The sequence below is a fragment of the Narcine bancroftii genome, chromosome 7, assembly GCF_036971445.1.
Source record: "Narcine bancroftii isolate sNarBan1 chromosome 7, sNarBan1.hap1, whole genome shotgun sequence".
NCBI classification, from domain to species: domain Eukaryota; kingdom Metazoa; phylum Chordata; class Chondrichthyes; order Torpediniformes; family Narcinidae; genus Narcine; species Narcine bancroftii.
Window position 1 is genome coordinate 5195099 of NC_091475.1, and position 12459 is coordinate 5207557.

The 12459-nt window shown below is 39.3% G+C and overlaps 1 protein-coding gene across 7 annotated transcripts in view; it reads right to left on the reverse strand.

Moving 5' to 3' along the window:
- Positions 1 to 12459, reverse strand: part of LOC138738424 (E3 ubiquitin-protein ligase DZIP3-like) — a 103173-nt gene that overhangs the window by 38792 nt on the left and 51922 nt on the right. For all 7 annotated transcript variants that reach the window (XR_011341541.1, XM_069888622.1, XM_069888620.1 and 4 more), the window contains 3 exons: positions 11246 to 11385; positions 7705 to 7773; positions 4935 to 5031 (listed from right to left, as the gene is read on the reverse strand). Coding sequence is in view for 6 of the 7 variants with exons in the window: in XM_069888622.1 (XP_069744723.1) it covers positions 4935 to 5031; positions 7705 to 7773; positions 11246 to 11385 (306 nt within the window). In the remaining variant the exon portion in view is untranslated. The remainder of the gene's footprint in view (positions 1 to 4934; positions 5032 to 7704; positions 7774 to 11245; positions 11386 to 12459) is intronic.

Here is a 12459-nt window from a genome sequence, read left to right on the forward strand (position 1 = left end):
GGCAAACAATACTGGACATATTCTGAAGAAGCCAACACGGCCTCAGGTCCTTCAGGCATAACAGAGTGACAGTCAATCAATGGAGGTTATTTGACCTGAAACTCTTCCAGTGGAACATTATAAGGGAGTTGAGAAAAGCTATATGAATGATCCTGATCCCCTTTGTTACACTGTGTGTGATGTAGGCTAATAAAGTGTTTACATAATCCTTTAAAATGTGAAAAAAATTAAAGTTTAATTTATTCCAAGTTCAGTATCCCATATAGCTTTGCTAAGCATACACAGTAACATGGTGTTCACAGAACATCCACATCGCATAACGCCCAGTTTCACAGAACGTATCGTGGACGTGCGGAGACAACGCTGGTGGAAGTGTTCTAGGAGCCGTAGGTGATGCCGGTAGAGGACCCATGATTCGGAGCCGAACAGGAGTGTGGGTATGACAACGGCTCTGTATACGCTTATCTTTGTGAGGTTTTTCAGTTGGTTGTTTTTCCAGACTCTTTTGTGTAGTCTTCCAAAGGCGCTATTTGCCTTGGCGAGTCTGTTGTCTATCTCGTTGTCGATCCTTGCATCTGATGAAATGGTGCAGCCGAGATAGGTAAACTGGTTGACCGTTTTGAGTTTTGTGTGCCCGATGGAGATGTGGGGTTCAACCATGTCTGCCTGTCCCACATCGGACTTGTCAGCCATAAACGTGCCTGCAGCTGACGTGGACATTTACCCCCTCCATAAATCTTTGTCCGCGAAGCCAAGCCAAAGAAAAAGAAGAAAGATCGTGGACGTTAAGTGGCACATACCTGTAATTTTACAAAATCCAAAAAGCGTACATTTGTTTCTCTAAGGTGTTATAGAATGTAAAAACATCTCTGGTTGGAAAGCAGTCCTCCATTCTTGGCTCACATATGGTATTTCAAAAAACACTAACCTCAAATCCGAAAGTCATTGCTTTCCTTCAACTGCTGGGGTTTGAGATGCAGGAAAACTGGCTGGCCAGCATTAATATTGCGACACAGGTGAAAGCTCACATATACAGCTTTGTTTAGATCAGTGGTCCTCAACCTTTTTTTTCCACTCACAGACCACTTTAATTATTCCCTATGCCATAGGTGTTCTGTGATTAGTAAGGGATTGCTTAAGGTGGTCTGTGAGTGGAAAGAAAGTTTGTAAACCACTGTTTTAATGGTACCTCATTGACTCGCTATGTGCACGGTTTCACAACTCCAAAGGAATTGGGCCAATGACATTTTTTCTCAAGCAAAATATTTCAGTAACAATTGGGTCTAGAGCAGTGATTCTCAACCTTCCCTTCCCACTCACCTTAAGCAAACCCTTACTAATCACAGAGCACCAATGGCCCAGGGATCACTTAAAGTGGGATCTTTTTTTAAAAAACTTTATTTAAGATTTTATAACATGAATAAAATATAAGATTACATTAAAAAAAAATTTAAAATAAGATAATGAAATTACAATACAGCATCAGTAATCTAAATAAACTATACCCCACCTTCCCCCCAAAATAAAGAGTGAAGAATTAATAAAGTTAGTAATATATGTAAGAAAAAAACCCACTTACAAAAAAAACATAACAGATTAAAATACTAACAAAAAGAGAAGTAATTAATACTAAGATATCACACTTAAAAACATATTTAGATCAAACTTAAATGCATATATTTAACAAACGGAGTCAAAATAAAACATGTATTTAACCCTAAAGCTTATCCATCCCATTCACATTTAAATTTCAAATATTCCTTATCTACTGAATAAACTTTACAAAAACCACATCAACTTTTAATTTTTAAAACAATCAAATACTTTCTTATGCTTAATAAAGTTATTAAAACCGTAAATATTTAAAAAAAACAAATTTAAATTTAAACATTACTTAAAAAAATACACAAAAAGGAAAAAAAGGAAAGAAAAAAAAACACCCCCTCCCCTTATCCCCTCCTAGAACTACAAAAAAAGAAAAAATATATAAAAAAAAATTTTTTTAAATAAAAAAATCCTTCACTCCTCAATCCAAAAATTAATTAGAAAAAAAAACCAGGCAGGAGGCAACTGCTACCTCCTCCTGGATCAACCGCTCATTGCGGTAAATCCCACAAAATATTGAGTGTGAGATAACTCACACATAGCTGATGACTTCTGGAAAAGAGTGCCCACCCAGCTCCCTCTCCCAATTCACGTTTCACTTAAACTATCATCATTTAAAATTTTCTCAAAGAAAAAAAAACTTCTTTTTATTATTATTTTTTTAATCAACTTTATCACTACGACCACCATTATTTCCATTTCTCCTTGGAATTCGATTCCCATCTTGTGTCTCCATTCTCTTTGGGGACCGTGGAGGACTACATCTTTCCTGAAATTGTGTAATTGGTAACGATTGAGCAAAATCCATGGCTTCCTTAGGATCATCAAAAAATTTTGGTTGGTAACCATCTTGAAAAATCTTCAATACCGCAGGATATCTAAATGTTGCTTTAAAAACCTTTTTTCCACAACACTTCTTTCACAAAGTTAAATTCACGTCGCTGAGACATAACTTCTTGAGAATGCATTCTCCGACTAACATTGTTAGTTGCAAGTGTTACAATCCGGTAATAAAGAACAAAGAACCCTGATTTCGACTCAGTCTGGTGTTTGTCTCACTCATTCATGAACAAAGCAGACCTAACATGACTCAAATCCGGATTTTAAAAAAACACGATTATTCTGAACCATCAAAGGAGATCTTCTTCTTTGTTGTGCACTTCTTATGGCCACACGCAAAATTGTCTCTCTATCATAATAATTTAAACAACGAATCAAAACAGGTCGTGGCTTTTGTCCAAACGGAGGCTTTCTTCTCAAAGCTCTATGAGCACGTTCCAGTATTAAGCCTTCCGGGAACTTATCTTGTCCTAATACTTGTGGAATCCACTCAGTAAAAAATTTTCTTGGATCTGATCCTTCCATATCTTCTGATAAACCAACAATTTTTATATTATTCCGTCTGGATTGATTCTTCAAATAATCAACCTTTTTCACTAAATTTTTATTCTGAATTTGTAAAGTTTCAATTGTCTTATTGACATCTTGTAATTGATCTTGTACGTCACTAAACCTTGGTCACAAAAATCAAGTCTTTCACTCGTTTTAAGCTTAAAAGCTCCATAATCAGCCATCTGTTGAGTATTAATATCCACCAAGGTATTAAGTTTAGTATCAAGTTGATCTAAAGTTTTAGCGAATTCTTTCAATGTAACAGCTAACTTAGATTCAAGACTCTTAAGAAACTTATCCACTGAAGTAGATTCAGACACAATAGGGTCCTGTTGTTTCTGAATAGCCAAAGGATCTTGTATTCCCTCCCTTAATTTAACTGCTTTTCTTGCAGTGTGACTTCGTGTAGAAACCCCTGCCACAACCTCCCCAGTAATATCTGGAGGTTGGTGGCGAGGGTTATCCCCAAGCCATATTCTATCAAGCATCTCCGACACATTAAAGTCTGTAGAAATCTTCATTTCAGGTGGTGCAATTCGCAGCGCCACCGGTACATCAGTCAGTGGACGTCCCTTTAACTGCAAGCCTTCAGCTGGTGGCTTCCCAGCTCTTTCAGCTGTCAAAGGCTCTGTGACAGCGCTCATAGCGGGCGTTGATTGAAATACACGTGCCCGGCTAGCCCTTTGTTCTAAGGGCTGCCGGGCGCCATTTTTAAAGAGCCCTACCGGCAGAGAACGGAGCTCCGCTGCTGGTTCCTGTGCTTATCCTCCTGGATCCATTCCACGCTGAGTTCTGGCTTCTTGTAAACAAGTAGGCTCTGACATCTTCGGAAAATGTAATTTCTTAATGATCTGTTGCCGTTTTTTCTTGCTTTTTTTCAACAATTGTACCATTGGAAACTAGTTTAACAGCTCTAACTATATCTAACCTTGAAAAGGTTTTAACGGGCATTTAAAGACAAAACAATACCAAAGAGTCGGGAGAGGGCTGGAAGGCACGTCTATTCCTTACGCCATCTTGCCACGCCCCCCTTACGCCATCTTGCCACGCCCCCCCACTTAAAGTGGTATCTGAGTGGAAAGAAAAAGGTTGAGAACCACTGGTTTAGATATTTAAATAATATCCGAGATCAGATCGACTGCCAGTCCAACCTCCACATGCTCATTCATCCTCCACTAAAACTTGGGAGGCTGCAGCTTCAAGACAGGCCACATTCAAATTCAAGAATTTTAACATATTAATTTCCTACGGCCCCACACTCAAAAGATTTTGGGTTAAAATTGCCCCACGTATTTGGAAGCAGCTTTTCAATTTGTTTTTCAGATCACTCTGAATTTTCTTGTCAAGCCATATTATTTTCTCATGAGGCAGTCATTTAAGGTGTTGTCGTTAACAAACGAAGTAAAACAAAGTTAGCATGAGATAATCTGCAAATTGTAAGTTCGAAAGGAATGAAGTTTATTTTTAAATAAAGCAGACACTAAATGTTATAAATTATTATCCATATATATGCATGTACATGAAGATTATCAGCTTGTTTCATCACCTACAAACCCTTCTGATGATAATCAATTATTCACCACTTTCAAGAAAACACCTTTCCTGCATAAGATAATCTTGACACATACAATGTACATGTCAACCACTATTTTGGAGCAACATAACATGCAGTAGAAAATAACATGTAATACAATTTAAAAGGCAAAAAAAAGTCCTTGATCTCATGAAGTTAATAAATTGTTCATAATGTTCAAATGGAAGTAAACTTCTGTCAAAATGTCAATTATAGATTCAATTTCAAGAAACAAAATCAAAAGTTGCATTGCAACAGAAAATGGCATCTAATCCTCTGCAGACACTTTGGCTTAAACCAGAGACTAATGCAATATTAAATATTAGTAAGTAACAGTCATCAAATCTATGGATAGTTTTCTCACCTCTTGACTCATTGCTTTCTTTATATTCTCTGTTTCAGTTTGTTTTGCATTTTTCATTTCTTCCTCCAGCTGTAGCTTTTTATGGCACCACTGTTCTCTGTGAAAATGTCAAGTGTACTTAAGACATTGCATCCTGTAGATTGTTGCAGAAAAAAATGTAGGTGACTAATATCATTCAATTCCACATGAACATGGTGGATTAAATAGATCTGTGGACTGCTGTCTAACAGATTCCTCGTTATTTAAAAGCTCTTAGCATCCGAAAGAGAAGTCTCATATAAAGCCAAACTGGAGTTCCATTAATATTGATAAGCTAATGTACGTATGAGGTACAAATATAAAGCTGTGCCCACCCCACTGGAATATATCAGTCCAGTGACATGTTTTAGATCATGCTTCATTAATATTTTTCAAAAATTTAGGGAGGATATTTTTTTTATTTATAGCCACACACACTATCACATTTGTTACTTTTTAAAAGAAATTGTCTGTTAAATTCAGACTTCTTAGGGGATCTTAAAATATAACAATCCCACTGGTCAGACGAGTAAATTGAATAGAAATGGGAAAATTGAAGACACTTCAGATCAAATTTTGTGTCTGGTTGTATTTGTGTATTTGAAAGGAAAATCCTAATCTGAGGCATTGGCATCAAAACAAATCTGAACACAGAAACTAGTATCAAAATAAGAAAAGCTAATGATCTGAAACATGAAAGTCTACAGACGTTGTGATTGTAGTAAATCACTAAAAAAGCTGGAGGAACTCAGCAGGTCTCAGTGTCCATAGGAGGTAAAGATATATCACCAATGCTTCAGGCCTGAACACTTTGTCAATCCAATATTTGATTCGGAGGAGTCTTTGTTGATTTGGCATGTCATCAAAAAACGTCTGCAGGTGCGCTAAGTACACCGACTTATTGCATCAAAGATGGGTTAAGAAATTTGACTGCTCAGGAACGCAGAAAACTCCAGAAGGTAACAAACATAGCCAGGTCTATCACAGGTTCTTATCTCCCATCCACTGAATTTATCTTTGTGGAGTGCTGCTCAAGAAGGCAGCCAACATCATAAAGGATCCCCATCACCCTGTCATAACCTCTTCTCAATGCTACCTCAGGACAGAAGGTACAGAAGCCTGAAGACTAACACTTCTCAAACAGTCTCCTCCCAACAACTCCAATCCAGTCAAGTTTATTGTCAACTGCACAAGCACAACCTGATGAAACTGCGTTCTCCGGTCCTCGGTGCAAAACACGCAGACACACAACCAGACCTAAAACACATACAGACAAACAATACATATGCAGGACAAGTATTCATACATACAAGCAAACAAATAAATAAATAAAGACTGGTTTTGGTAAATATGGCTAGCGTGAGCAGTTCCTTTGGTCGTTCAGCATTCACATTGCCCATGGAAAGAAACTGTTCTTCCGTTTGGTGGTTCTAGCTCTGATACTCCCGTACGTCTTTCCTGACTGGAGCAGCTGAAAGATGCTGTGTGCAGGGTGGAAAGAGTCCTCAATGATTTTGTGCTCCCTCTTCAGACAACGATCTCAGTTAATCACATTATTGGGAGGAAGGGGGGAGTGATCCTCTTTGCCATTCTTGAAGTGGATTGATCTCCAATCCATTTCTCTGCAACAACTGAAACACATCAGTCAGGACACTTTCAATAGAGCTCCCGTAGAAGGTTGGACATGGTGGTGACCAGTAGCCTTGCCCACCAGTTTTCTCAGGAAGTACACTTGCACCTTCCTGACAAGTGAGGAGATGTTGAGTGTCCACGATAAGTCACTAGTTAAGTGAGTGTTTTTGACGTGTGGTGGAGGGTGGTCGTTCCTGGTCCTCCTGAAGTCCATGATAATCTCCTTCGTCTTGTCCACATTGAGACTCAGCTTGTTACTTTTTCACCATGTTATGAGACTTCAGCCTCTTCCCTGCAGTGCGACTCATCTGTGTTGCTGATGAGGCCATCGACTGTTGTGTCGTCTGCAAACTTGATGACACTGATGGAGCTATCAAGCTCTTGAACCTCCCCTTGTTACGGTAATCAGGGACGGCAACAACACTAAAGGACTCTTTGCACTATTGCTAGATCAACTTTTATTTAAAAACTATATTCCATTTTTGAATGTAATTTCTATGTTTAATTATGTACTTTTATAGTTGCCTTATTTTAGTTTTTGAATCCAAGTATCTGGCATTAAAATCATCATTATATCAACAAAAAAGACAATTGAGCAGAATTAGAGAAACATTTAAAAAAAATAAACATATACACACAAAATTATTGAAAATAAATATTTTTTATAAAAGTGGCACATATTCCATTTGTAACTTTTTCCCTCCGGCACTCACTCAAAATGTCAATTACAGGAAGGACCCCCCTGTTTCAGGATGCCCGCAATTTTATGTGCAGTACGCCCTTTCTCAGCTCGAATTCAACATAGGATCTTGTACTTTGATTTCACTCTTGAGAAAATAACCCTCATATTCCATAAGTTTGTATTTTGGGCGAAAGAGATTTGATTTATTAATCCCAAACCTTCATTCCTAGCCCCTTAATCTGATCTTTTGGCAGTTCTTTTGATTTTCAACTTAATCGATGTACTTTTTTTTAATGGCTCATGGACTTTGCAGCCTGCCTTCCTGGTCTGAAGGACAGCAGAAGTCCACTCCACAGCACAAATTCAAGTACAGTTACTTTCAATACAGTAAATGATGAATCGAGTTCAAAAATAAAATGCTTTATTAAATATACTTACTGTTCATGTTGCAACTCTCTTTTGAGTTTCAGCAGTTTCTCATTCTTGTCATTAATTGATTTTATATACCTTGGGGGGGAAAAAGTCTCAATTAAAACTATTTCATAGTGCTGAAGTATCTGGATAGAGTTAAAATATTTTTACTGCCTTACATCCAGCAGACAAAATACCCATATATTTCAGTGTATAGGTTTACTGGCATACAAGTTAACCTCAATTTTTCAGCCTCATTTTAAGCGTTTTATGGTATATCCAGCATACAAGTCGACCCTAATTTTCTGGATGCCTGAGGTGCCCCGTTGACCGGCATATAGGTTGACCCCCCAAAGTTCACGATGCCTGATAAGGCCGCTTACCGGCATATACGTCAACCCCCAAAGATCGTGCAGGTTGATATGCTGGGCGGTGGCCGGATGTGATTGCTATTACAGAGGGTCCATTGACACAAGGCAGCACACGATGAAAATATGAACGAGTTTTAAGTTGAAAGTGATAGAAATGGCAAAGAAAACCAACAACTAGCGCTGCTGCAAGAACATTTGATGTATATGAGAAGTTGGTAAGAGATTGGAGGAAGAAAGAAGAGACTTAAAAAAAAGCACAGCGGCAATGTTGTTGACCAGAGTTGGAAAATCACGTTGCAGAATGGGTACGTGAACAGAGGCAAGATTGCTACATAGTCACCCGAAATAAAATAAGAACATTTGCACTGCACTGGGCAGTCGCCCCCAGACCTCAGTCAAGATTTTGAGGCGACAGTCAGCTGGTGCAACCATTTCATGAACAGGAAAAATCTGGTATTACGACAAAAAACAAAAATTGCACAGAAGCTACCAAAAGATCTTAATCAAAAGTTTTAAGTTTTCACTTTCATTATACATAACCAGCAGAAACACCAGTTTGCATTGGCAAATATCTGAAAAATGGACAAAACTCCCATGAATTTCAACATGATAGGCATTAGAATTGAAAGGTGTTAAAACAGTGCAAACCAGAAGTACGGTCCATGAAAGGACCAGGTTTACTGTGGTGTTATCGTGCATGGCTGACAGGACGAAGTTAAGACCCATGGTAATCTTCAAATGAAAAATTAAACTGAAAATGAAATTCCCTGCAGGTATTTTTGTACATTTTCATGAAAATGGACGGATGAATGAAAAGGGTGTAAAACTATGGATAGACCACGTGTGGAACAGTTGGCCAGGCAGTTGACGCAAAGAACGGTGGTCTGGGATATGTTTCGTAGCCACTTAACTGAGAACACTAAAAGTAGATTAGCACTACATAATACTTACGTGGCAGCCATCCCGGGTGGTTTGACATCAATATTACAACCTCTCGATGTCTGCTTGAACAAACCATTCAAAGACCATGTGCACGAGGAATGGGATGCATGGATGTCGAGTGCAGAAAAGTCATCGACAAAAGGCGGGGCAATGCATGCTGCATCGCTTAATGTGCTGTGTGACTTTGTGCTCAAGGCATGAGACAAAGTGAAAGTAGAGACGGTGATCAAATTGTTTAAAAAGTGCGGCATCTCTTGCGCAATTGATGGCACCGAAGATGATTTACTGTGGGACACTGACGATGAAGCTGAAACCGCCTCATCAGATACCGACTGGGACCCATAGGATGACTGTTTAAAAAGTTAGAGTGTGGATGTGTTTGCCACCATCTTTGCCTTAGACAATGATAAAGAGATTGATTTTGAAAATCTTTCAAGGGCGGGTATTTTGTAGTTTTTCAAGGGTCGACCTGTGCACAGAAACGTCTTTTCATGAGCTGACTTATAACGCCAAATCGGTTTTTCATGGGTTGGCATGGATTGGATTTTGATCAGAACTTAAAGTCTCAAAAGTTTATCTGACATACAAGTCACCTCCATTTTTTGAGAGATTTTTTGGTTTCATGACTTAATTTATACACCGAAATATACAGTAAAGTGGATTCAAAATTTCATTTGAGGAATACCAAGAAAATTCTTTTGGAGTATATCTGGGATCCTCTATTCTCTCAAGTAAGATAAAGAATTAGTCAATTCCCCTGGAAATTGTGGAAAACTTTTGTGACTATTTAACCATCTCACTTGGCCTCAGTAATTAAAAGGAAGATTTTCAATCAACATGAAATCATAATATTGAAATCCACGAAAGGTTTTGCACTTTTTACATCCCCAACATCACTTCCCTTCACCTCCATCCAAGGGCCACACACAGCTTCCATTGTCCAACCTAATCTACTGCATTCGGCAAACCTGGTGTGGGCTTCTCTACATCAGTGACCGTTTTGCCGAACAACGAAGGATCCAAGCTTGAACTTTCTGTAACCATCCATTTTGACTCCCCCATTCATTCCTACTGGCTTTGGTTTCATCCATTGTTGGGGCTAGGCTCAATGTTCTCCCTGTATCTGTGTGGGTTCCCTCCAAAAAAGGTTACAGGCTTTTTAGGTGAATTGATGTCTTTGGGTTCCATGGGCTCATGGGCCAGAAGGCCCTGTTGCCATGCTGTATCTTTAAATTAAATTAGGCCACATGATATGACAGCATATTTTCCACCTTTAGAGGTTGGTAGGTTTTGCTGCAAGTCTTCTTTCTTTGGCTTGGCTTCGCGGACGAAGATTTAAGGAGGGGGTAAAAGTCCACGTCAGCTGCAGGCTCGTTTGTGGCTGACAAGTCCGATGCGGGACAGGCAGACATGGTTGCAGCGGCTGCAGGGGAAAATTGGTTGGTTGGGGTTGGGTGTTGGGTTTTTCCTCCTTTGCCTTTTGTCAGTGAGGTGGGCTCTGCGGTCTTCTTCAAAGGAGGTTGCTGCCCGCCAAACTGTGAGGCGCCAAGATGCACGGTTTGAGGCGATATCAGCCCACTGGCGGTGGTCAATGTGGCAGACACCAAGAGATTTCTTTAGGCAGTCCTTGTACCTTTTCTTTGGTGCACCTCTGTCACGGTGGCCAGTGGAGAGCTCGCCATATAACACGATCTTGGGAAGGCGATGGTCCTCCATTCTGGAGACGTGACCCATCCAGCGCAGCTGGATCTTCAGCAGCATGGACTCGATGCTGTCGACCTCTGCCATCTCGAGTACTTCGACGTTAGGGATGACAGCGCTCCAATGGATGTTGAGGATGGAGCGGAGACAACGCTGGTGGAAGCTTTCTAGGAGCCGTAGGTGATGCCGGTAGAGGACCCATGATTCGGAGCCGAACAGGAGTGTGGGTATGACAACGGCTCTGTATACGCTTATCTTTGTGAGGTTTTTCAGTTGGTTGTTTTTCCAGACTCTTTTGTGTAGTCTTCCAAAGGCGCTATTTGCCTTGGCGAGTCTGTTGTCTATCTCATTGTCGATCCTTGCATCTGATGAAATGAAATGCAAGTGGATACAAAAATACTTACCTATTCATACAAATGGAGTGTTCTCTGAACATACAGGGGGAAGTGGGGCAGGGAAGAGGGAGAGAGAAAACCAGATGACAGACAATATGTTGTAATAATCATAAATATCGTTCTGAACATGGTTGTACTGAATTTGAACTGTATGGTTACCTTTCTCTTTGATGGCTTTTAACTCTGATTAACTCCTTCACTTTCAGTAATTGTGTTTGATGATTTTTCTGTTCTTGAACCATCCTGTCAGATTCTTCTTGCAGTTGATGGCGGATACCTACAATTTCTTGCTGGAGACCCTGGACATTGGAGAAAACAAATATCCAATTTATCTTTTAAACAAATTCTTGATGAAACGTGAGGAGGTTTGATGACCCAAGAATTTAAGTTTATAGTAAATAGGCAAGAGAGGAGGAAAAATAAACTGAGATACCACCAAGCAGCACAAGTAGCTAGGGAGGTAAGAGCTGATGTCAAGTTAGGTCACATGATGACCATGACAGCACATTTCCCAGAACTTCAAGGGAGAGAAGAAAATATTTAATCTTAAATTCCTCTTCAATGGGTCAAACCATGGTGCCTACAGCCAACAGTTCCCACAATGTCCAACCAAATTAGCATTGGATACATGTGGTATTCACCTATAATCCTTCAATAATCAGATCTAGTGTAGGATTGAAATCTGTTTATAATCATTTTAAGTTTCATTCTTAAAATGTAAATAATTTTTAACTCTTAAATGTTTTTGAATTGTAAAAAATATAGCCTCAAGAGGGAATAAGTCTCTGGCCGCAAGTCTTGTCTGCAATCAAAGGGTTAAAGTGCATTTAATGGCGTGCCCAGAGCAGCAAAATAGATCAAATGCACTCACACCTGCCCTGGAATAAGATAACAAGTTGACTCCAGCTGGTGAATCTACACTGATATGCGAGCTAGCTGTAAATCCAATCCAGCTCACTAGATTGATGTCCAGTCTGTCCTCTCATGAAGAAGAAAAAAATGGTCCTTCTTGGGATCCTGGCCAAATTCCTCATACTAAACCAAATTATTGGTGTCACTTTTCACACATAGGTTTGATTGCTCTGTATCCAGGTATGTTGCATTGAGTTTATCTGCACTAAAAAAAGAACATGATCAACTGAGCTGTGTTTTTGAACATTAAAAGACTATGCAAGGTGGTGCCAAGTGAATATAAAGGAATAGATTAGACCTTCAAGCCTTATAAGGCTGCTCTTCTATTTAATAAGATTGCAGTTCATCCTGAATCCACCTTTTGTTCTGGATTAGATCCTCTTAACATCTAAATATCCAAAACTATGTCGTCCATAACTCTGTTGAATTGAGCCTTGGACAAAAACATACATCTCCAACTT